General features: G+C 59.6%; 2 protein-coding genes across 7 annotated transcripts; one reads left to right on the plus strand and one right to left on the minus strand.

Moving 5' to 3' along the window:
- Positions 1-233: 233 nt before the first annotated feature.
- Positions 234-9,267, minus strand: RGR (retinal G protein coupled receptor). Of its 6 annotated transcripts, none has more exons than XM_036461167.2 (7): positions 9,029-9,267; positions 7,576-7,732; positions 6,499-6,620; positions 3,770-3,923; positions 2,237-2,354; positions 1,056-1,169; positions 234-667 (listed from the first exon to the last, which is right to left on the minus strand). In XM_036461167.2, exons 1-7 carry the CDS (start codon positions 9,105-9,107, stop codon positions 530-532), a joined length of 882 nt encoding a protein of 293 aa, XP_036317060.1. In that variant the 5' UTR covers positions 9,108-9,267; the 3' UTR covers positions 234-529. The 6 variants fall into 6 exon arrangements, with proteins under 6 accessions (XP_036317060.1, XP_045426677.1, XP_036317063.1 ...); XM_045570721.1 differs by having other exon boundaries at positions 6,499-6,644; XM_036461170.2 differs by lacking the exon at positions 1,056-1,169.
- A 2,326-nt stretch (positions 9,268-11,593) lies between these two features.
- On the plus strand, positions 11,594-20,795 carry LRIT1 (leucine rich repeat, Ig-like and transmembrane domains 1). The gene is made up of 4 exons (XM_036461172.2): positions 11,594-11,765; positions 14,061-14,524; positions 17,731-18,036; positions 19,121-20,795. Exons 1-4 carry the CDS (start codon positions 11,644-11,646, stop codon positions 20,029-20,031), a joined length of 1,803 nt encoding a protein of 600 aa, XP_036317065.1. The 5' UTR covers positions 11,594-11,643; the 3' UTR covers positions 20,032-20,795.
- The last annotated feature ends 3,743 nt before the right edge of the window (positions 20,796-24,538 follow it).

Consider the following 24,538-nt stretch of genomic DNA (forward strand, 5'->3'; position numbering starts at 1 on the left):
TGTCATGCAGCCTGGCGTCTCAAGGTCCTGTGTCCTGTGCCACACCATCATGGCCATGGTGAGCCTGAGGAGGCGGTGAAGGATTGGAAAGACAGACAAGAGAAGAGAGCTGGGGCTCGGTGGATCTCCCGTGCCTGAAGGAGGACACAAAGACCCAGCCTGCAAGCGAGGCTTTATTTTATAGTCTGTTACAACAAGGGGAGACTAACATGTTTTCAGATGTTCTTGTTTTGGCAGCACTTGCTTTACCTCCCACAGCCCATTAGCTACTTAGGAAGGAATTAGGGAGGGCTGCAAGGTCAGGCTTAATTATGCTGGGAGAGCTCTGTCCTCCAGGCTGGGAGTTGTTTGTGGTCCTGCCCAGGTCAGCCCCAGGCCTGACCCTAGAGCCGCTTCCTACAGTGTCCAGCGCGGCTGGTTCATGGCTGTTAGGACTGGAGGATGCATGTCTGGAGCTTGGCTCTGAGCCTGCTGGTTAGGACCCACGGGCAGCACCCAGCCCAGGCTCCGTCCAGGTGTGGGGGCCTGGTCAGCGCAGCACCCGAGCAGCTCGCTGGGCCGAGTCCCACCCACTTCGCTGCAGGGACAGGCACTGCCAGATTCCACTGCCCAGGGCGTAGTTCACAGCGTTGACTGTGGGCACCATTTTGGCAATGAGAGCAGGCACCTGTTGTGGCAAAAACACCCAGGAAAAGTCACAAAGGCTTGCCCCTCTTCCCAGTCTCACCTGGTGATTCCCCCTCCCCCTGGGGCCCCATCACTTGTCCTGCTGCTCTGTCCACCCTGACTAGTTGTCCATGTGTCTTGTCTGGGAGTACATGGCTCTGGGCACAGCCTCAGCCCCTGGCCCCAGGAGGCACGTCCCCTCTGGCCATCTGTCCTGTCATCTCACTGAGGCTTAGGCAGCATCGAGCAGCCACCCATGTGTCCTGGGCGACAAGCACAGTCCCAGTGAATTTGGGGTATTCAAAGGAAGAGAGACTATCATGGAGGCAGGAAAGCAAGGAGAGACAAAAGTGGAGTGAGCCCAGGCGCTGACACTGGGGGTCCCTTACCACCTGCAGCCTGGGGGGGATAAGGGCCGTGCCCGCGAGAGCTGCGCAGAGGTGCAGGAGGGCATAGGGGCCCCAGCCGAGCAGCAGTGTTCTGGCTGGCAGAGTTGTGTTCACCTGGGGAGAAATGGTCATGGGAGGAGGCATGACTGCCCTGACAGCTGGCAGCCCAGGCAGCCAGGGGCCATGTGGGCACACACAGGCTGGCACGTGGCCAGGCTGGGGGAAGGTGCTGAGCTTGTGGAAGAAGTTGGGATCCCAGGATCCCTTCTGCCGTTTCAGATGCACAACCTCAGCCTCTCATGTAAGCTTGCTTGGCCTCAGTTGCTTTGTCTATAAAATGGCCAGATTCTACCTGACTGGCCTGGAGGCAGGGTCTGGCCGAACCCAGGCTCCCTGAGTGTGTCTGTGTGCACAAGGGTCCCTGTGCGCTGCCCTCACACCTCAGCCTGGGAACCGGCTCTCCTGCAGCTGCAGCCGCAGAGTCCTGGCTCACAGGGCGGCTTCCTACGTGGGAACACAACCAGTGTGTGCCACCTGGGACTCAGGGGCTTCTCGCTCGCGACCTAATTGTAAAGTAAGTTGCCATGCTCTCTTCTCGCGTGCACTCCGAGGAGCTCACCCTCCATGCTGCTGCAGCAGCTTTAAAAAGCATGCAACTTTGTGCCGAAACCGGTTTGGCTCAGTGGATAGAGCATCAGCCTGCGGACTAAAAGGTCCTGGGTTAGATTCCGGTCAAGGGCATGTACCTGGATTGTAGGCACAGCCCCAGTAGGAGGTGTGCAAGAGGCAGCTGATCGATGACTCTCTCTCATTGATGTTTCTAACTCTCTATCCCTCTATCTTCCTCTCTGTAAAAGATCAATGAAATATATTAAAAAAAAAAAAAAAAAAAAGCATGCAACTTTGTGCCGACCTCACGGCCTTGGGAAGAAAGAACCATACATGTGAGGTCGGGCAGGCGCGGCTTTCGGGGCTCAGTGTCGCCGGTAAGCTTGAGCAGCTTGGCCCTTCCCCAGGGTCATGGAGCCCGATCCCAGCACCCACAGGAGGGGCACTTTCCCCTCCCCTGCAGCAGCTCCATTGCTGATTGTGGAAAACACAGGAACCCCGACTGCATCTGCATCCTTCCAGCTCCTGTGTCCCTGAGCAGCCGGAGTCCTCTGCTCCAGGGTTAGCCTTACCTGGGGGGGCCCAGTCCTCCTGAGTTTTTGTTCCATGAGCCGATAGGACGTGAGTGTGATAAAGAGGGGCAGGAGGAAGTTGAAAAAGGCCATGATGAAGAGGAAGCTGGTGGAGTTTCTGCAGACAGAGGGGAGCGGGAGGCTGTATCTCAAGGAGAGGGGTCCCCGAGTCCCTCCGCCTCACCTCTGCTCCAGGCAGCTGCATGCGGGGATCCGCTCCCAGGGGATGTGAGCTCAGAGTGTGGCCGCTCCCATCCTGGCTGCACTCCCCTCAGAACCAGGAAGCCACCAGGCCTCCTAGACGCGCCTGGAGGAGCCAGGGAGCTGGGTGAGGTTCCTCCTTCCCTAGCTGTTGTCCGTCCAGGTGCCCAGCTCAGCATGTGCCGCCAGCATGGGGGTGGGCACTTCTGTTTGGAAACCATGTTTACCAGATGGAGATGCCAATGGACCAAGAGGAAGGAGCATCCCAGGAGTGTTCCTGGCAAAGGGGTTTGGAAGGAGCCTGTGGATGGCAGAGACTGGCCTTGTGTCACTGAAGCAATTGCTGTGGTTGTGGGAGGTGCAAGGGCTGATCCTTCATTAAGAAGATACCATGTTGCCGGCCAATGTTGAGTGTTGACCTATGAACCAGGAGGTCGTGGTTCAATTTCCTGTCAGGGCACAGGCCTGGGCTGTGGGCTCCATCCCCAGTAGGGGGCTGGCAGGAGGCAGCCAATCATCAACTCTCATCATTGATGTTTCCATCTCCCTCCCTCTCTCTGAAATCAATAAAGACATACATATTTTAAAGAAGATACCATGTCACCTGGGTGCTGTTCACTAAGGGCGGATGGGGGAAGGGGTGCCAGCAGGACGGCATTGACAGGGAAATGCTGCGCAGGGTTCTGAGCAGGTTTCATCAGGGGCAGATGCTTCACGAACAAAAGTGAGTAAACATCTAAATGCAACGCGGTTCTGCTGGAAGTGAGAGGGAGCTGAGCCCATGTGGCCTGTCCTCTCAGTCCTGGTCTCCAGGAGTCTGGGGGGTGGGGAGGGGACGGGCAGTAGACATGGGCTCCTTGACAATGTCTTGTGCATCTGCTCTGCCTCTGCTCTGTTTCTGCAGGGCTGGCCTGCCACAGCGGCTCAGGGGTTTAGAGACCTCTGTGCTGTGCCAAGGAAGCTCCTCCCAAAGCAAAGACCGTGACATTCCCTGAATCCTTCCAGCCCAAGGGCAGGACTCCCCTTAGAAAGCACGCAAATTGCAGCTCCAATGGCTGACTGCTGAGAGGGTCGAGGGGTCCTGGGCTCAGCAGCTGTTACCACCAAGCAGGCCAGTGCTCGCAGCCGCCCCCTCTGCCCCCACACTCTGCCGTCGTCCCTCGGCCTCTCGGAGAGGGCTGCCCTGCCCCTCGTCAGCCTGCAAGTGGGCCTCACAGCTCAGGAGTCAGGACTGCTTGGCCACTGTTGGCCCTCCCTTTGGGATTTCCAACTATGACATTGCTGTCACAGGGCTCCTGGCCAGGGTTCCCCCGAAGGGCACCTCCGCCTCACCTGTCTCCCCTGGGGTAGCCCAGGCTGCAGCAGGTCCCCAGGGGCTCGTAGTCATAGTGGCCCCAGCCCAGGAGGGGCAGTGCTGCCCAGAAGGCCGAAGACAGCCACACGAAGAGCACCAAGGAGCCCGCCGTGCTCCATGCCAATCGGCTGCCTGCAGGGAGGAGGAGGTGGTGGGGAGGAGCTGACGGAAGAACAGTGGGCTTCGTGGTCAGGCACAATGACCTGAACCCGCCTCTGATCCCCAACAACTTAGGCCTCAGGCAGGGGAAGCGCTCGAGTCTCACTTTTCCTTCCACAAAACGGGAAAGGTGGCTCCTGCATCAGAGGGCTGTTCTGGAGAATAAAGAGGTCACAGACACTCCGTACTCTCTTTCTTGGAGGACAGAGAACGAAGGGGCAGCAACGAGAAGGGGGGGGGGGGAGGCGGGCGGGTATTGGCAGAGGAAGTGGAACACTTAGCGTCTCGCTCTCCCGCTCTCGCTCAGAAGCAGCAGTCTGCTTGCGACTCAGGAGCACTGGGCGTGGGATTGGGCATCTAAGTGCCACGGGGGAGGCTAGGTCCTGACAGTGGTTTTGGTCCCAGTGACCTGACCTCCTCCACCGATAACCCTCACATCCTCCCAGCCCTTCCCATCCAGGCTTCCTCCTGGTCTTGCTCCAGAAGGCCTCCCCCAGAAGCCTTCTCTGACTCTAGGTCATGTTCGTCCGCAGACAGCACTCCAGATGGGGCAGCAGAGAGGAGCAGGTCTGCAAACCCTTCACCTGACACTGATTTCATTCACACCCCGGAGGGGCTGGTGTGGATATGTCCGCTTCTATGATCAAATCTTATGCTTCCCACCCGAAAGCCATACCACGGAGCCCATCGCCAGAGGACTCTGGGAGGCACTTAGGTTCTGAGAGTGGAGCCCCCAAGATGGGTTAGTGCCTTTCTAGGAAGAGAGAGGCCCAGCGGCAGGGCTTTATGGACCAGGAGGCCACAGATTGATTCCCAGTCAGGGCACAGGCCTGGGTTGCGGGCTCACTCGCCAGCAGGGAGTGTGCAGGAGGTAGCTGATGAATGATTCTCATCATTGATATTTCTCTCTCTCTCTTCCTTCCCTTTCCTCTCTGAAATCAATAAAAATACATTTTTTTTTAAAAAAGAAGAGATAAGAGAGATGATCTCTTTCTCCTCCATGTAGGGACACAGCAAGAGGCAGCCCCTGCAAACCAGGAAGAGAGCTCTCCTCAAAACCCAGCTGTACTGGCACCTGACCTTGGACTTCTAGAACAAGATAGAACTCCCTGTGGCTGAAGCCCCGTCTGTGTTGTTTCCTAGCTGGCCATGACCCCACAGCAATCACAGTGGCACAAGGACTCAGAGACGTCTTGCCGTGTGTTGCATTAGCCTTTTTGGCTTTGGAAACAGATGACCAAGGTGCATTCCTAAGGTCACCTAGGAGGAGTCTGTGCTGCCCCGGCCCTCCCTGCCTGGCGCCGCACACCCTGCGGGCACCAGGGTCTAGGCCCTGGCACCGGCTCACGGCCACGTTGGGACAGAGAGGCCTGTTGCTCTCTGAGAAGGTGTGTGTGGGTGTGTGTGTGCACATGTGAGAGTCTGTGTGTGAGTGGTTGAGGGAGTGTGGGGGGCAGGGCTGGGGGGTGATGGCAGAGGAGCTCCAAGGCCAGATGGGACAGGAGGGGCTGGGCTGCCAGACAAAGGCAGTGTTTTGGCTGGAGAGAGACATGTGACTTTGCCAAGGGTCAAGGGTGTGTGCCTGTGTTTGTGGCGAGGGCAGATCTGTGATTCCAAAGGGGCCATGCCCAGGGCTCCTGGCCATGCTGACCACGTGCCCCACAGAACCTCCATTGCTCCAAATGAGGAGACCGGGAGCAAGGGAGAGGCCACCTCTGAAGGCATGCAGGCCAGGCCGACTCCCAGGGTCGCCCCATCAGCTGTGGCCTAGGCGGCGCCCTCACTTCTCGGAGCCTCAGCTTCCCAGTCTGCGAGCTGGGTGTTTGCTGTGGGGGTTGCTGAGCCACTGCTCCCCGCAGCGGGTGTGTGCGCTGAGGTCAGTGGGATTCTGTAGAGCCTCTGGGGAACATGGTTGTATATGAATGTGTATTGAAGCTGTGAGGTCACAGATACTGTTAAGAACAAAAATACATCAGGTATTTAAAAGTGGCTCGCTTCTAAGGAAGAAATACCAAGTAAATGACAGCAGGTGGTACACTCACCTGGCCAATTAATATGGCACTTGACAATATGGCCTAGGAGCTCGAGAGCTTGACTAGTTTTCATGAAGTTCTGGTATGGCACAGGCTCCAAGAAAATGTGAGGTGTGGGGTCTCATGCCCAGTGCTCTCCCCCCCGCCCCCCCCCCACACCTACATATCACCACTCTGCTCCCCAGCAGTGCCCGTCATCAAGGACATTTTTTGTATCCATGATCTGGTTTGATTGTCAGGATAAAACTGAGACTGGTTACAAAAACCATTTGGCAGAAGAGGAGACTAAGGTGCAGAGAGGACCCCTGACTTGCCTGAAGCTACAGCAAAGGCACAGACAGCCTGCCCAGCACATGCGGTCTTCCTCCTTGCCTGGTGCCTGCACCTCCCTCCCCCCCCCCCCCCCCCCCCCCCCCCGCGAACCCTGCCCCTTGAACCAGGAAACACTGAGCAGATTTCCATCCCGATCACCCTCACTGCCTGGGTCCCTCCTCCTGGGAGCCCCAAACACGTACGGGTACAGTAGTGATGGTAGCGCCCCCAGGCGACGGCTGCACTGCTGCAGATGCTGGCCAGCGCGGCTGCGAAGCCCTGGAAGCCGTGAGCCTGGCAGCCACCTGAGCCGTAGGGCCAACGCCTGCGGAGACATGGGCACAGTGACCTCCCTTGGCCTCTGCACCCACATCTGCCCAGGAGTAGCATGCAGGCACCTTCCTTGATGTTGGCCCAGCTCCTTAGATGAAGCTGGTATGATCTTTGTTTCCTATGTGGTCCCTGCGGGGGGTGGGGGGTGGGGTGCAGGCTCAGGCTCAGCCCCACGGCTGGAACAAAGGTCTCTGTGTGATCAGGTGCTTTCATTACGGTAAGCAGAACACCCCGGTCGAAAAGAGAGCTCATACCTGTATTCCATAGATGGGGAAACTAAGGCTCAGAGAAGACACTGAGGCCACAGAGCCGATGAAAGCAGAGTCAGAGGGAAAGCCCGGGCCGCCCAGCTCGTGGCCTCATGAGCCAAACAAAGGTAGAGCTTCAGCAGAAGCAGGAGGAACACTTACTGGCTCGGACCCAGGCCATTCACACCAGCGGGCGCCAGCCTCCACCTGCAGGAGCCAGGGCTCAGTCCCCCTAAAGGGACCCATCTTGGAAACACCCCCAGGGCCCAGTGGGAAGACGGGGCGGCCCGGGAGGAGGTCTCAGAGCCTGTGAAGTCCTGTTTGCTTTCACAAACGTAACTAGGGCTTCCCAGGGACAGCGACTGTGAAGTTATTCACACATAACAACACGCACTTCCAGCCACCACATGAGTTAGACAGTAAGACCCAGCTCAGAGAGGAAGCTGAGAGGTGAGGAAGAATGCAGCCAAGATTCCAGCGTGGGAGCAGGCGCCTGCTCTCCCCGGCGCCGCTGTGGTCGGTGGATCTCCTGTGCTCCAGGAACCAGTGTGGGCTGTGGGGTCTGGGGCTGGATCCACCCCGCTCAGCCTGCACCCTCACACCCCCTCCCACCGTCAGTTTTCTGTTGGTAAAAGAATGCTCAGTGCTGAGAGGTCAGGCTGGGGGCAGGACCCAGAGGCCAGGGCCCAGGGAGCATACCGGAGGAGGCTGGATGTGGCTCCGGTGAGAGTGTTCAGGCTGACCCCGCTGTCCGCCAGGGCCAGGCTCAGCACCAGCAGGTGGCTCGGGGTCCGGAGCTCCGGGCTCGTGCAAAAGGAGAGGACAGTCAGGCTATTGAGGCTGAGGCCGGCGAGAGCTGAAAGGAAGGTAGGGGCTGGCAGAGGGGCTGGGAGGCCCGGCTGGTCAGAACCAGGAGTGTGGGCTAGGCGGAGCCTAAACAGCTCTCTACCCCACAAGCCCTCACACTCAGCAAGACTCTCCGTGAAGCTCGTCCAACACCCCCCTGAGGCTGGCCTCACAGCTGAAGCCTTGCGAGGACCCTCAGGAGACAGCCAGGAGGGAGACTGACCAGCCTGCACCCACCAAGCAGCCAGCCTCACGGACAGCTGGCGTCTTGCAGGTCCCTCTGCTCTTCATGGGCGCCGTCCTCCTGCCTCGGGAGCTACCAGCTGACCTGCCCCCGGCAGGGTGCCCTGGGCAGGGAGCACAAGTTTCTCCAGTCCCAGCACCCCCCATGCCTGGAGCCCCGGGGAGCCTGGCGGAGGGGAGGCTGCTGAGCGCTGGTGGTCGGGCAGGCAGACCTGACTTGAAGTTTGGCTTCTCGCTCGCTACCCACGCTGAGCCAGCTTCTCCCATCTAAGTGAGAAATGGGGACGCATCCTGCCTCAAAAGAGCTTTTCCTAGGAAGGCAGGGGGAGAGAGATCTTCTGGAAAGAGGAGCAGCGTGTGCAAAGACGTGCCGTGGGCATTGTCCCACCCTGTTCAGGGCACAGGGGAGCTGCCCTCAGCTTCCCAGGAGAGAGGAAGCGGGGCCGGCCGCCAGGTCCCTCCGCGGCTGCACTCCGGCTCCCTGGCGACTCTCACTGGGTGAGAAGATGTGCCAGTTGTTTCTGACCAGGGTTCATCCCCATCAACCTTGTCTTGGGCTGGCCCAGCCCAGCTCTGGCCTCAGCGAGCATCGTGGGGTTCTGGGTGAGGCTAGCGCCTCATGGACCCTGTCGCCCAGGCATGGAAAGGCTTAGGGCCGAGAGAAGGAGGTGGTGGCAGGGATGGGGCGCGGAGAGGTGTCTGACTCAGCTGGTGCTTTGTACTATGTCCCTTCATGCCCACACCTGGGAGGCCAGGGCACCGAGGCCAGAGCACAAGGGGCTCGGCTGCAGGCGCATGGGGAGGGGCGGCAGTGGTGTCTCCAGAGCCTCTGGGCCTGAGCACACAATCTCCAGCTCAGCGAGCAAAACGCACAGCCTCCGCCGAAGGAGAGGCTTGCAGTGGATGCTTGGCTGCGCTCTGGTTAATGCCCCCTCTCAGAGGCCCTCCTGCCTGACCCTCCCTGGCTCCTCCTCTCAGCTCCCCAGTGCAGCCACCAAAAGCCCTGAGGGTTGGGACCTCTCCTCGCCAGCCTCAGACACTCTGGGCGACCCCCAGACCTCACCTTCCACCAGCAGCACCACCCCCACAGCCAGCACCTCCAGCTCCCCGAAGCCTGTAGGCAGGGACCCGGCCTCTGCCATCTCCTTCCTCCCCTGGCCCAGCGCTTCTCTGGCTCCTGAAAGCCAGACCCCTCCCTTTTAAAGGCAGCCGACACAGGAGGGCCCAGGGGAATTAGCTAGACCTTGGGCTCCTTCTCACTGCCCTTCCTCCCACAGTGTCCTCCGAGCCAGAGCAGAAGGAACGTCCGGCTGCACAGGGCAGCCTTTGTGAAGCGTGGAGCTCCCTTTACCAGCCTGGAGGGGGATTAGGAGGAGGCTGAACGCTGAGCTGAGCGCCTGAGCCGAATTAGAAGAGTTGCATAACCAGGGAGGGAGGGGAGCTGCAGCTGTGCCTGAGAACTGGTTAGAAGCCAAGTCCTGGCATGTTTTTGATGCTGACAAGCTGAGCGCCTGAGCATGTGTGTGCACATATGTGTCCACATGGTCACATGCGTGTACTAACAAGTGGGGGAAAGATGATGGCTAGGAAGCCACCTGTTGTCGTAGAAAGAACCCCAACTGGGATCAGAGACTTGGGTTCTGGTTCTGAGTCTGCCATTGCCTAGCTGTGTGCCTCTTGCAGTGTGAGCATCTTTTCTCAGGGCCTGTGCAGGTCTTGGGTGGGAGTGGTGTTTAGGGTGGCATGTCCCGATGCCCACAGAGCCCTTCAGCTCCAAGCAATAGTCTCCCAGGGCTTGGCCCACAACACTACGAACTTTGGCTTCTACAATGAGGTTATGCACTGGCTCGTGGTGAGATTACAGCAGGAAACGCCGGTCTGGAGCAATCCGATTCATTTCAGGTAAGAGCGGTCAGCAGCACAGCTCACGCGCGTGGTGCTCCCTGAAGCCAGGGCGGACTACCTCCTGGGGATGGTTCCTGCCACAGCTCCGGGAACCACACACCCCACCCCTGCAGCTCAGCATCAGCCTGAAGCCATGCAGTCATTCCAAAGCAGCGAAATTTATCTCCTAAACATGTATTTCCCATGCTTTCCTCTTATGTTCCCACATGTATCCGTGCCTAAGCACCCTGAGGCTGAGTGACACCCACAGTTACTGGGGGCTTTCCTTGGTCATCCGTGTTCCCACAGTTTTCCCTGCTTGTCTCCAATTCTGTCTTGCATCACTGGCTAATACATATGTCAGGGTTTTCTCATGACAAGGTTTCAAGAGTTGGAGGGAGAGGAGAAGCAGGGCGGGTCTGGAATCAGGGTGGAGTCCAGCAGGTAAGGCCAACAGAGGGCACCCCAGCAGGAGAAGGGAAGGCAGAGACTGAGAAGCGGGGCTGGGCTGGCCTTTGGCTGGGGGGGGGGGGGGGGGGGCGGTGCGACGAGGTGGCAGGTAGAAGACCATCTGGGCTGGATTGGGAGAAGGGAAGGAAGGGGAACCACCTCCCCTGGAAGCCGTGTCCACACAGGCATGCATGGTGCCCGTGGCCTGGCTCTGCTGGGCACATCTCCCTGGTCTAGGCCTGCCTAGACCCATGGTCATGAGAGACTAAGGAACCTTCTGGAAAGGCCAAGGGAAACAGAGAGGGCATCTGTTCCAAGGGGCAAAGCCTTGGGGTCAAGTGTGAGTAACGCAAGAGTGGAAGGTGCTGTCTGACGGGAGAGGCTGGGGTAGGAGACCATCCTGACAGCAGAGCACCCGCCCCCAAAGCTCCGGAGCCTGGCGGACCTGCCCAGCTCGGCGCCTGCGGGAGAGCCTTGTGGAGAAGAGCGCGCCTGGTCCTCGGTGACGGCCAGGCTCTGCTCAGAAGGCGCTGCTCCGCCCGGCTGCTCACGGCAGGCAGGAGACAGCTGCCTGCCGGGCGCCCAGGGGCTCCTGAGCTCCTGGGAGAGCATTCGGGGGTCTTGCCAAACCTCTTTATCTCCCCACTCCTCCCTGAGCAGCGCCAACAAAGTCCTGGAGACTCCTAAGAGAGCTTTGCTCCTCGGGCTGTCGAGGTCTGGGGAACTTGGGTTGTTCAGTTTTCATAAACAGCCAGAGCAGAATAACATTACTTCCCGTGGACAAATGAAGACACAGAGGCCAAGAGGAATCATGTGACTGATCAAAGGCCACAGCTCTGAGTGGAAGTGCTGGGATTTGAACCAGGCAGTGTGGTCCTGAGCTTGGGCTCTTCCTGACACCTTCACTGCCTCACCGCTTTGCGTCTGCACCACAGCACACAGCACAGAGAAGAATCTCCACGCGGCACCGACGCCAGCACCTGACTTGGCTCCTGTAAGCCTGGAGCCTGGTGGTCTGTCTGCCCACGGCCGGGCTGTCCTCGGGCTCTGCATGTGGGCGGTCAGCCAGCTGGCCCAGCTACTGCCTGCCCTGTCCGCTTCCCTGCCCCATCTTGCCCAGCCCGGCTTCTGGGCCTGTGGCTGTTGTGACAGAGGGGACCCCCACCCTAATGTCAGGATGGGTGATTCCAGGGAACAGTAAGCCGCTGAGTACTGTGACTGGCTGAGCTCCCTTCCCTAATCCCCATTCGGTCCTGTTTATCTGATGGCCGGGGGCAGGGGGTAAGCCGGCAGGACAGACTGGGCCAGGCCGGCCCCTGCCTGGGCTGCAGTGGAGCCGGAGCCATGAGGGTGGCGCTGGGCGTGCTCTGGCTCCTGGCCCTCAGGCCCCCGCCCCAGGCCTGGAGCTCCTGTCCGCCTCGGTGCAGCTGCAGCCGCCAGGTGCTGGGCGAAGGCAGCATGGCCCGGTAAGGTGCCAGGGGTGTGAGTGGCACCCAGTGCCCAGCTCCACAGCTGGCTAGGGGGGAGGGCTGGATGAGGCTCAGAGAGTGGCCAGGTGAGACCTCCATTTCCCGGACCTGAGGCTCATCTGTGCGAATCACTGTCTGGCCAGCCAGGCCTGGCTCTGCCTCCGAGGCACCAGCACCTTTGCAGGAGGGGGGTGGGCATAGGTGTGCAGCCCAGGAAACCCTTCCGAATCCTCCTCCAAGACTTCTCCCCTTCACCTCTTCCTCCTTCCTTCCAACCTCCCTCCCACCCTCCCTCCCCTCCTCCTTCTCTCCCTTTCTCCTCCCCCTCTCCCTTCCTCCCCCTTTTCCATCCTCCTCCTTCCCTTCCTCCCTCCCCTCATCCCTTCCTCTTTCTCTTCCTTCCTCCCTCCCTCCCTCCCTCCGTTCCCACCATTCTCTCTCTGTCTCCTTAGCCTCCTCTCTCCCAGGCCTTTCCTATTCTCTTGCCTCGTCTCCCAGGTGCCATTCACATCCCAGGTGTCTCTGAGCACCTCCCAGGACGGAGCGCCTGCCTCCTGCGCTGCCTTTTGGGTCTCCTCTGGCAAAGCCCTGGGAGCCTCAGCCTTGGCCGCTTCCTAGAGCTCTCCGACAGCCGCTGCCCATTCTCCTGCAGCAGCGCCCTTCCCTCCGCTCCGCTCTTCGACTTTCCCCACCCCCTCTGAGCTCTGGGCGCACCTCCACCACCACCTCCCAGGGGCGTCCCTAGGCCACGGGGTTTGTGTGCCCTTCTCTTCCACCCCCACCACGACGCCCTCTCTTCCTCCTCCTGTCTTTAAAGCGTCTTTCCTCTGACACTTCAGTTTATCCATCTGTGAGCACCAAACCCTCACCTGGATTTCACCTGGCTCAGGCCTCTCCCACAGCCTGTCCACCTTCTGGAATACACCTTCCTTTTCCCTGTCTCCGGTGGGCGGAGACACTGCTGGTTCCTGACCAGGCAGCAATACAGTCAGTGCGCCTCTGCGGGGTCCCGGCCTGCATGCTGGCTGGCCCGGTGGAGGAGGCTGTGAGGGGCCGGAGCACAGAAGAGCTCCACGTGTGGCTCAGGTCTCTGCATCCAGCCCCTACAGCCCGTCAGCCAGGAGGGGCCCCTGCAGGGAAGCCAGGCTGCGCTGGGCCCGCACAGGGCCTCCTCCCACCACAGGAAGCTCCGCTGCACCGCAGCAGCGCAGTGGGCCTGGCGCTGGGACCCTGCCTGCCAGTCGGCGGTGGGCAGGCAGGGACGGGGACTTGGCAGCAGGTTGACCTCGGTGTGGAGGACTCTCCAAGGACAGCTTCCAGGCCCCTGATGGCAGCCGCAGCCATCCTGCCTCTGACACCAGAGCTCTCGCCACAGTCCCTGGGAGCCCACAGCTGCTCGTCTGCCATGTGCAGGGAGGTCCTGCCAGAGGAGAACTGAGCGGCTGCCATGCCCAGGGGCACGACATGTGGGAGGCTGAGGCCCCTTGCATCTTGGCACCTCCCGGCCTCCTGGGCCGGCTCCCGCACAGCTGCTCCATCCTGCAGGTGTGCAGTTCTTGTGGTGAGAGCCAGCCCTGCGGCCCAACTCACAGCCAAAACGTCAGGTGCCGCTGTCGGGCAGGAGGTGCCTTGGCAGGCTGAGGAGACTGACACCGGCCACCAGCCTGGGCCTGCGGGCGACCACGTGTGAGCTGGCACACACGGCCTCCTCTGCCCCCAGCCACCGGGAGGCGGACTGTCTTGTTAAGGGGACCGGGAGGAAAGACAAGGTCATGTAACGTGCTCCAGGGCACCGGCAGCAAGCACGGCCGCCGGTGTGAGGCTGGCTGGGGTGGGGCGGGCTCAGTCAGAGGGGAGGCACCTCGGTGGCTGCGTTTCGGATGCTCTTGGCATATAGTTTTTTAAATGAAGAAAAGCCCACATGGTTACAATTTAACATCAATACTTTTAGCACATTTGTAAAAGGACATGCTGAGGGGATCTTGGGACTCCTGAGTGCTGTACTTGGGGGGGAGGGGGGCCGTGTCCGGCATGGCAGGATCAGCTTGAGGTCCCTCGGTGTGACAGAGACCAAGCTGCCCCGGGGACCCCTGAAAGGCTCTGAAATCAGCCCCCCCCCCCCCCCCCCACACACACACACCAGGAACCAGGAGGGCTGGCTCCCGCCCATCCCAGAACCCGCGCTGGGAGCCAGGCGGGTGTCCAGGGCCTTGCAGAGCGGCGGCCTCGGGCAGGAGGCGGGGAGGGTCTCGCTGGCCTGCCCGCGCTCAGACGCCCCCTTTCTGTGCCCAGGACCGTGCTGTGCAACGACCCGGACATGACCCTGCCCCCCGCAGCCGTGCCGCCCGACACCCGCCGGCTGCGCCTGGAGCGAACGGCCATCCGCCGCGTGCCCGCCGCCGCCTTCGCTGCGCTGCGCCGCCTAGAGCAGCTCTGGCTGCCGCACAACGCGCTGCGCCGGCTGGGCGCGCGGCCGCTGCGGGGCCTGGGCCGCCTGCGGGAGCTGCGCCTGCCGGGCAACCGCCTGGCCGCCTTCCCCTGGGCCGCGCTGGGCGACGCACCGCGCCTGAGGCTGCTGGACCTGCAGGCCAACCGGTTGGCCGCCGTTCCGCCCGGCGCCGCGCGCTTCCTGCGCGCCCTCGCCTTCCTGGACCTCTCCAGCAACCGGCTGCTGCGGCTGCCGCCCGCGCTGCTGGCCGCCTGGGGCCCGCGGCCCACCGCGCCCGCGCCCCCGGGCCGCCCCGGGCTGGTCCTAGGTAAGAGGGCCCTCGCCGCCGCGGATGCTGCCTCTGGGCTCTGACTCCCTGGGAGAGAGACCAGGCGCCAGTGCCGGGTTTGAGTGGAGGCTGGGTGCCAGGCACATACCGGTAAGGCGAGGAGTTCCAATTCTGGCCCTGCCTCTTACTAGCTGCGTCCCTGGCTCAGCCTCTCTGTGCCCGTGTCCCTTAGAGAAGAGAGGTTGATAGAAAGATCTACTCAAACATGCAGGCCTGTGGGCACAGCGCTGGCAGCCACAGGCACCTGGGCAGCACAGGGACGTGCCCTCCCCCCAGCCCAGCACCTAGGGACCATATGGACCATTTCACGCAGAACAGCCTCTCCCAAGGCCACACCCCTCTCTGAGAACAGTCCCATCCAGGACCTGTCAGGGGAAGGTAAAGGCCCAATCACCAGAGACTCTGATGGGGTAGTTCAGCTACAGACCATCCCTGCCCCACAACCCCACCCGCCCCAGCCTCGGGGTTTGCCAGGTGCACAGAGCTCCCCTCTCTCCTGATTTCCTCCTCCTCCTGCACCATACTCTTCCTCTCAGCCTCCTGGGAAACCCAAAGCCCACAGTCTTCAAAGCACCTCCCCCCTCCCCCCTCCGAGATGGCGGAGTTGCTGACCTGCCGTCCTTGATGGCCATTAGCATCAGTTTGGCCCTGAAGGTCCCCACACTCCCTCCTGCTCCTCATAGAACGGCCCTCACCGCACCAGGGCAGCCAGTGCAGCACATCCCCGTTTTACAAGGAACACATACACTGGGGGTGAGGAGACTGACACCAGCCTGGGCCTGCGGGCGACCATGTGTGAACTGGCACACACGGCCTCCTCTGCCCCCAGCCACCGGGAGGCGGACTCTCTTGTTAAGGGGACCAGGAGGAAAGACAAGGTCATGTAACGTGCTCCAGGGCACAGCAGGGCACGGGCAGCAAGCACAGCCCTGTGTGAGTCTGGCTGGGGTGGAGGATTAGGCCAATGCTCTGTCAGGAGCGGGTCTGGTTCCCAGCCCCCTGAGGGAGGTGTGCAGCATCAGAGAGGCCGCTGGCTAGACAGCCTGGGCCTGGGGCTGGGGGGTTTGCCCTGGAGTGGCTCCCTGCGGAAGCCCTTCAGCCCGCCCCCTCGAGAGCCTCCACACAAGGGCACCTTCCGGGGAGCACCTCCAGGACAAATGTTAATTTGAACATCAAGTCGAACTGGAGCATCCTTTTTTTAAATGTTTGGTGACTTGGTTCCAACCATGGCCGGCAGCAGGGCAAGGGGCGCTGAGCCAGGGTCACACCTCAGGGACAGAGCGTCTGCGTGCAGCCAGGAGGTAGCGGAGGGCGGTGCCCACCGCCCCAGGCACCTCCCTGGCGGGGGTGGGGACATACATTCTGGAAAATTAATTTTAATGACACAACACATGCAGGAATATATGTGAACATTTAAAATATTTTAGAAAGGCTAAAGTTTCTGTCCCTTCTCCCCCTCATAAATGGTAGCCACTTTTATATTTATTTTCATATTTCCTGTCTTCCACAAGATATCTACATACACATACACACACACACAGGAAGTTTATCTGTGTGTTTTACAATTTTATCATATTGTATATATCAGCCAGCACCACCTTCCCACCCAGAGACATTAGTTACTACAAGTTCCAGCTTCGCATTGTTAAACCAGCGCCTAACACTTCATAGCGCAGCTTCCTCAGCCAGGCCTCTGCAGTGGCCTTTGGGCTGCCTTCGTGGTTTTAGTCACACCTGCTCTTGACTCTGCAGCCTGGTACCTGCAGGCATCTCTCCAGGGGCTGGGGCGTGGCCCCAGGCTTGTGTGCCCACTCTGCAAGCTGACGTGAGCCCTTATGAACGTGGGCCTAGTTCTAGGCGCTGGGAGTGCAGCCGTGAGCACAGCTGATGCAGATCTGCTTTCTCATGGAGCCAACAGGTTACGTGGCCAAAGTCCCACTTCGCCAATGGCGGTGACCGCGTCACTGATCTCTGACTCTGCCTTTTGCAGTCGTTTACTGGAGACTCTGTACTAGGTGCAAGCCAGAACAGCCTGGCGGCCCATTCCACGCACTTCCCGGGGGATGGGAGCAGCCGCCGCTGGGTGGGGAGGGCTGGGGCAGGAGGGGCCCGTGCCGCGCTGGCTCTCACATGAGCTGTGAACATCCAGCAGATTTGAATGCAGCCTTTTCACACTCACATCCTCCTTTCAAACAAACCGAACGCCTGCAGATTCATGTACAAGACACACCGATTCCTAGACACACTACTATCGCATTCCATACCAGTCTTTGGGGGATCATATTAAAAGCATTTATTTTGCATTTCAGAAACGCAAACACATAAAGAGGATTTGTGCCTGAGAACTGAGGACACAGGCTGCCCTGTCCCTGTTGGAGGTGTTGACGAGGGGTGGGGGGGCAGTGACCTCCCAGCTCTGAAAGTCATGGGAGCGCAGGGACTGGGGACAGCGGCCTCCTCTCTTCTCTCCTTTGGAGCCGTTGTCAGAGGAACCAGGCTCACAGCTGCCTGCGCCGGTGCTGGCAGTGTCCCGTAGCAAGCACCACAGGGATACTCACTGGCCAGTGGCCTGAAAGGGTCCCTCCATGATGCTGTTGGAGCTGTATGGCCTTCCCAGTACCTGATGTGATTCTTTTTTATTTATGCTCATGACAACCTGACAGGGAAGCATGTGAGGCCTCGAGAGAAAGAGCAGGCTGAGGGAGCAGGGCTCGGGGGCCAAGGAGGCAGGGCCAGGGGGCTGAGGGGGCAGGGCCGGGGAGCCGAGGGGGCAGGGCGGGGGGGGGCAAGGGGGCAGGGCCAGGAGGGCTGAGGGGACAGGAATGGGGGGCTGAAGAGGCAGGGATGGGGGCCGAGGGGGCAGGGCCAGGGGGGCTGAGGGGACAGAGCCAGGGGGTGCGGGGGAGGTTGAGGGGGTAGGGCTGGGGGCCGAGGGGGCAGGGCCAGGGGGGCCGAGGGGGCAGGGATGGGGGACTGAAGTGGCAGGGATGGGGGCCTGAGGGGGCAGGGCGGGGGGGGGGGCGAGGGGGCAGGGCTGGGGGCCGAGGGGGCGGGGGAGGGGCAAGAAATGCGTTGGGATGCCAGTTCTGCTAGCAGAGCTCTGGACCTGCCTCGTCCCTCCAAGGGGAAGGGAGTGGGCCTGGGGATGTGACCAGCCGGGCTGACCTCAGGCCTCTCGCCTGCAGGGCTGCAAGACAACCCCTGGGTGTGCGACTGCCGACTCCACGACCTGGTCCACTTCCTGGATGGCAAGGCCCCGCACCTGGCCCTCATCGAGGCTGGGCTGCGGTGTGCGGGCCCGGGAGGCCTGGCCGGCGTGGCCTTCGGCCAGCTGCAGCTGAGGAGGTGCCAGGGACCCGAGCTGCGGCCAGCCGTGGCCAGCGTCAGGTCTCCCTTGGGCAGCACAGTGTTGCTTCGTTGTGGGGCCACTGGCGTCCCTGAGCCCCAGATGAGCTGGAGGAGGGTCAGTGGGCGCCCACTCAACGGCACAGGTGTGTGAGCTGCCAGGGCCACCTGCTGAGCCCCGCAGGGCAGGTGAGGCAGGGTCCCAGAGGCCGAGGAGCGGACTGGTCACTCCCATTCTGCCCGGTGGGGTTGGGCAGGCGCCACACAGCGGCAGGCCGGGGACAGTGGCATCTTGGTGGCTCTCGCCTGTCCTGTCACATCCCACCAGTCCCTCTATTGGAGGCTCAGGGCCCGAGAGGGCAGCGTGCTGACATGGGCGGGAGGTGCTCTCTCAGTGTGTTTAAGATTTATAGTGAGTCTCCTGGCTGCAAATATTAAGTTGGTATCACTAGGATAACTTTTGATGTGAGTTACATTCATGAAGCTCTTTGTTAAATGTATTCTGTCCCTCATGTCTTGGAGCTTTGAAGAGCAGTCTTCTTATTTTGTGTAAATGACCCGAAGCTCTGAGAGCTGCATGCCTGGCCCCCCCACCCAGCAGGAGGGCTGGGCACAGACCGTGATCGGCAGCTCGGCTCTTTCTGCCCCGGGGACAGAGGGCTCCTCTGCCTGGATGGGCTGGCAGGGTGCGGAGCCAGCGCTCACCATGCCCACGGGGGCTGAGGAGGAATATCTCAGTGTCTGACGAACATTTGGTCCCACCAGCTTTCTTCTCTCTCCTGCAGCCAGGCTGGCAGTGCTGTTAGAACTAGGGGTCTGGAACCAGGGTGCATGGAGCTGTGCAGAGCGCCATGCCACAGACAGCAGCAGGAGGTGCCCCGGAGCTGGGCAGGGCCGCACAGCCCCGGGAGGGCACGTCCCAGGGCTTCCGTCTCTCCCCCCACCGGCCGCTGCCTGGTCAGCGCTGCAGAGCTCCAGGGCTGAGGAACGTGGGCACAGGGCAGGCTTAGAAGGCGGACACTCCTGGACACTAACTCAGCCTGTGTCTCCCCAGATTAGAGCCTCGAGGGCCTCAATCTCCTTGGCTAGTCCAAGGAAGGTTGGGTGAGCCCCAGTGTTTTCTTGGGGTGACAAGGCCTTCAGTGACGTGTACACAGTCTGGGCTACGAGCTTGGTCCTGGGAGGGAGCCTGGGCACGGGCACCCTCCTCATCCATGCTTCCCCCCCCAGTGCACCAGCAGGTCTCCAGGGACGGCACCAGCTGGGCGCTGCTGGGCCTGCCCGCCGTGTCCCACCTTGATGCCGGGGACTACGTCTGCCAGGCCAGCAACTTCCTGGGCGCCTCTGAGACCATCACCTCCCTGGTCATCGCTGAGCCCCAGGCTTCCACTGAGCACAGCGGGAGCCCGGGGGCCCCCCGGGCAGGGACAGGCGAGGGGCCGGGAGCAGCTGTGTACAACAGGCTGGTGGCCCGGCGTGCGCCCCCCACACCCGGGCCTGCAGGGCCCAGCACGGAGGACGTTGGGCCGACGGGACCCCAGGAGGCCCGGACAGTGATGGCGCTCAAGGTGGTGGGGGACACGCGCCGGAGCGTGACGCTGGTGTGGAAGGCGCCCCGGGCCGGCGGTGCAGCCCTCAGCATCCTGTACGCCGCCCTCGGGCAGCGGGCCATGCGGCGGGTGGCCGTGCCGCCCGGGAGGACCAGGGTCACCCTCCGGGGGCTGCTGCCCGAGACCAAGTACGTGGCCTGTGTGTGCGCATGGGGCCTGGCGCCCCGGAAGGAGCAATGCGTCGTCTTCTCCCCTGACGAGGTGGCGGACGCCGAGGCCACTCAGCGGCTCATCAACGCGGTGGTGGCCAGTGTGGCCGCGGTCATCGCACTGCCCCTCACGCTGCTCGTGAGCTGCGGGGCCCTCCGCAGGCGCTGCCGCCGCGGCCGCGCCGGGCGCTCCGCCCAGGCCCCCAGCACCTACCTCAGCCTGGACGCGCTGAGCCTCGGCCTGGGCGAGGACTCGGGGGCGCGGCCCCAGCCCAGCCTCAGTGAGGCCGACGGGCTCCTGTCCATCCGCGCTGGCTCCAGCCTGGACTCTGCGCCTGGGGACGCCAGCAGGGGTGGGTGGGTGGGCGAGTACTTGTGCTGAGGCTCCCCTGGCACACGGTGCCCAACACCTGCTCTGGCTCCTTCCCCTCCTCCCACGTGTTTGCCTGCTCGCTCCTCCACTCCACACAGCCACAAGAACTAGCACCCATTAAAGCACTTCCTCTGTGCCAGAAAGTGTCTAAGTGCTTTCTGTGCATTAACTTGTTTAATTCTTACAACCAGCGTTTGCAGAAGACTCCTCTGCATCCTCTCCGCACTGTCCCGGAGCGGAAGCAGGGCGCTCAGTCACTTGCTGTGGGACCCTCATCAGAGCACTCCGGTGCTCGAGGCCAAGTTGCCACGCTCAGGTGCAAAGGCAGGACCCAGCGTGGCCCTGCCGGCCTCTCGGTACCGGATGCTGGTGTCTGTTTGGCAAGAAGCCTCTTCCGCCTGAGCTCCTATCCAGAGGCTGCGGGCCAGCAGGTGGCTGGCTCCTATGTCTGCCGGCGGCTTTGTGGGAAGAACTACTGTTTAATGGCTCCTTGTCAGCAGCGGCCGCTTGGTCTGCAGTAAGGCTCCCTGTGTGCCCACGACGTCTCACGTCTACTCCGTCTGAGCCTGGGCGTCCGAGGGCCTGTGCCCACACGCCTGTGCGGCCGCTTGGCCCCGAGCCACCAGCGGCACTTCCGTTTGCATAGCCCACAGGTCTGGGAGTGGCAGGCTCTCCCCCATCTTATTTGGGGCCCAACATGGAGAGCTGGTGGCCACCGGGGCAACTCCTTCTCGGGGGTCAGATGATACCAGAGGAATGTGATGCCTCTCACACGCTTGGCTTAGATCGGGCACACTGCCATGTCTGCCCCATTCTCTGCCAAAGCCAGAGCCATGGCCAAACCCAACTTAAATGGGCAGAGGGCAGTTCTTGTTTGTAAGTCATGGTGGGCAGCACTTTGGCTGACCTGTGATCTCATCTGCTGCATCATCCACAACCACGAAGCGGGACCTGGCTTGGCAGAGTCGGCTGACAGAGAGGCCGTGCGCTGGCATCGGTGCGGGTGGTGGGTGCGCTCCAGGGCCTCACACACGCCTCCGGGTGGACACTGACTGATTCTCACAGTTTCCTCTGGGTGCCATTCTGCCCGGAGAGAGTGATTTGATTTCCAATGAGTTCTAGAAGTTTGAATGGTGCTCATTTACTCACGAATGTCAGTCTGGAGGGGCTGAGAGGTGCCAGGGCTCAGTCCCGTGTGCCGTGCTGTCTGCGCACAGCTCGCCCTGCCCGTGCAGCCATGTCTGTGGTGCTTCCTAAAACTTGCCTTGGCTCCTGGGGGTTCTCCAGGTCTCCCAGTCTCTCAGGGCCACTGGAACGAAGGCTCCTTCTCAGCGCTGGGGCCCCTGAAGGCCTGAGTGTGAGAGTCCACAAACTGTCAGTGTGTCTCGTCTGCAGCTCTGAGCTCTACCAAAGGAGTATCTGGGGTATTTGGTGCCAAAACCTTGAAGTAACAACTCTGGAGAAGATCTGGGACGGCATGTGATCCACGGAAACTAACAGACTAACATCACCAAGGAGACTCCACATGGTGCTGAACACTCACTGGATTTCTAAGGTCATTCCCTCTCACACTTACCAAAGACCTCACAACATATTTTCCTGCTTTCTCTCATTTGACCCCCACAGCAGCTCTTTATAGAGGCTGGGCTACTGGCCTGCGTAGACGAGACACTGAGTCTGAGAGCGGAAGGGTGGACAGGGATGATGGTGATTTTCTCAGAGGGTCCAAGTCTTTGGTAACTTTCTGGCCGGCTGAGGGTCAGTGTTCAGTGTGGCCCCCTGCAGTGCGATCCATGGCAGCTCACCACATGAATGGGGGCTTGTGCCACTGGAGCAGGATCAGAACCATGAGAGCAGCGGTGGCCCATGCACACAGAATGTCCATCCATAGATGCCTTTTGCCCATCACCCAGGACTTCAAAGCAAGCACCTCTCAGTGTGTTAGTATTTATCTAGCATTGTACTTGTGTGTGTGTGTGTGTGTGTGTGTGTGTGTGTGTGAAAGAGAGAGAGAGAGAGAGAGAGAGAGAGAGAGAGAGAGAGAGAGAGAGAGAGAGAGAGAGAAAGCAAACTCATCTGGACAAAATAACCCCAGATGGTCAGCCCTGCAATCCATGTAACCATCTTCTTCTCCTGTGTTCTGTCTTCTCTGATTTGCCCTTACAGAGAATATTTGGACTGGATTGTGCTCATGAATATTCAAGTCATTGGAAAAAACAAATTCCCATTATAAAAAAACAAAACAATGTCTTGTTTATATATTAGCCTTTGGTGTATGAGTCTGGTTAGTCTGAGTCAGTCCCTGAATACCTGCTGTTTTTTGAGCCCTGTGAAAAGCAGTTCTGGCAGCCCATGTGGAGGGCCTACCCGCATGGGGTCCCACAGCATACTGCCTTCCGGAGCCTTCTTTGGAGGGCTGGAACCATAGCCTCTCATCATGCCTTTTCTGAATGGTGCATAGCTATGCTCTCCTTTTCCCAGGAGAATCTGTGTCTCATGTTACTTGTCTGTAATTGCATGTCTAAGTTGAAGGGTATGGAAGGCAAATAAAAGAAATTATATCCTGGAAGTAGAGGTGGGCTATTAAAACTAGATTTTCAGTCAAGGGACCTAGAGGGCAATGTGCTTAGAGAACTAGAGCTGGGAATTTTTTTTTTATTGATTTAGAGAGAGAGAGAGAGAGAGAGAGAGAGAGAGAGAGAGAGAGAGAGAGAGAGAGGAGAGAGAGGAGAGAGAGAGAAATATAGATGCAAGAGAGAAACATAGGTCAGTTGCCTCCTGCACACACCCTGACAAGGTATCAAACCCCACAACCTAGGTATGTGCCCTGTCCAGAAATGAACCCACCACCCTCTGGTGTGTGAACAACGCTCCAACCAACTGAGCCATGCCAACCAGGGCTAGAGCTGGAAGTTTCTGTTTTGACTATCATATAAGCCAGTAGAGAGAAAACATCACCTTCAAGTATTTGAGCATATTTTATTTGATTGCAAGGGCTTTTTTTTTTTTTTTTCAGGATAGGTTATGCTTAGGCTGTGCTAACAATTCCCAAATTTCAGTGGTTTAACATAGAAACATGTATTTTGCTCTCACAGATCTGCCTAAGTCAGGAGGGAAAGTGCACAAGGGGAGAGTCTACTCCACCCGCTCACACAGGGGCCCAGGCCGATGGCCCCACCACCTGGAATGTCAACAGCGGCTGCACCAGGGAAGGAGGAATGGAGAAGCATGTTGGGGCTTTTAAGACATTATTTGCTCTAACATTTCATCAGCCAGAATGTTAGTCCCATCGCCCACCTGTTCCAGGCAGTGGGAACATAGCCTTCCGTGGGTCCATCCAGGCACAGGCCTCCGCTGAGCCTGCCTCCATCTCCGATATGATGGCCAGCAGCAGGGGAGGGAAGAGCACCAGCTTGAGGGAGAGCAAGGGCAGCGTGTCTGTTTCTTACACGTCACTTAGTTTCCATCCGAGATGTCCCAATGTCCTGCCAATTGAAGAGATCAGAAACTTTCTGATTGATAGTCTATTAAGACAAGCCAGGAAGCTGATACCAAGAAGCCATTTCTCTCTAATTATTTCATAAACAGGGAGTGAGTTCTCTCTTGCACTCTGCCTCTACCATGATAAGAGCCCAATTCCTAAAGGCATCTTGCAAGAAGAGAGGTGGGGTGTAATATACTCAGACACCCTTGTTGTTGAGTCTATTGAGTTTAGAGACACCACTAAACCACTCGTTATTTAAGAAAAATAATACAACCCAAGTAACTCTCATTGTCCTAGTGTCCGGCCTTCACTGACAACATAGCTCCTCCAAGGCCCACATGCCATGTAAGGACTCAGAGGGTGAGGGTGAGGGGGAGCAGAAGTGCCAGCGATGCCAGATATTTCACGCCAGTGGGTGTTTTCAGCAAATCACCAGTAAGTTGGGTTGAGCTAGACTCATTTGAAGAGACTAATGTGGGATGAACAGAGAAAAAATTGTGGGGGTGGAGAGTTCTGTAAGCCCTTATATTTTGGGGTGAGAACAGAATTCACTGTGGTTTCTGATACTCACGGAGTAAAATACATTTTTTTCCAGGAAGCAAAGTGACAAAACCTCGGCCAGCCTGGTGGGGACCCCGGAAAGCGAGCCGCCCTTCAGTGTTGTCCTCGGGGTCACTGCCCGTGCGGCCGCTCTCACCGGGGCACGTTCGGCAAGCAGGACCTCTGCAAGCCTCCTCTCTGGGGAGCACCCACTCACTCCGGGAGAGGTCCGTTCACCCCCGCTCTGTGCCCTCAGCATGTGCTGCTCTGATTCTCACCTCACGAGGGACTCAGAGACCTGGGCAGGTCACAGGGTTAGACTGTGAACCCGGCAGGTGTGTCTGCTCGGAAGGAAAGCTGGGGTGGAAGCAGCTTAGTAGGGGCCCACGGCTCCCCTCACTGGCTGTGCACTGAAGCCATTGGCAGGAGCAGTGTGTGTCCTGAGTCTTAGGGGAACCAGGGGACCTCAATATTCATCAGGAAGTGCCCCTG

Source organism: Pipistrellus kuhlii, unplaced genomic scaffold (genome assembly GCF_014108245.1).
Source record: "Pipistrellus kuhlii isolate mPipKuh1 unplaced genomic scaffold, mPipKuh1.p scaffold_m20_p_35, whole genome shotgun sequence".
NCBI classification, from domain to species: Eukaryota; Metazoa; Chordata; class Mammalia; order Chiroptera; family Vespertilionidae; genus Pipistrellus; species Pipistrellus kuhlii.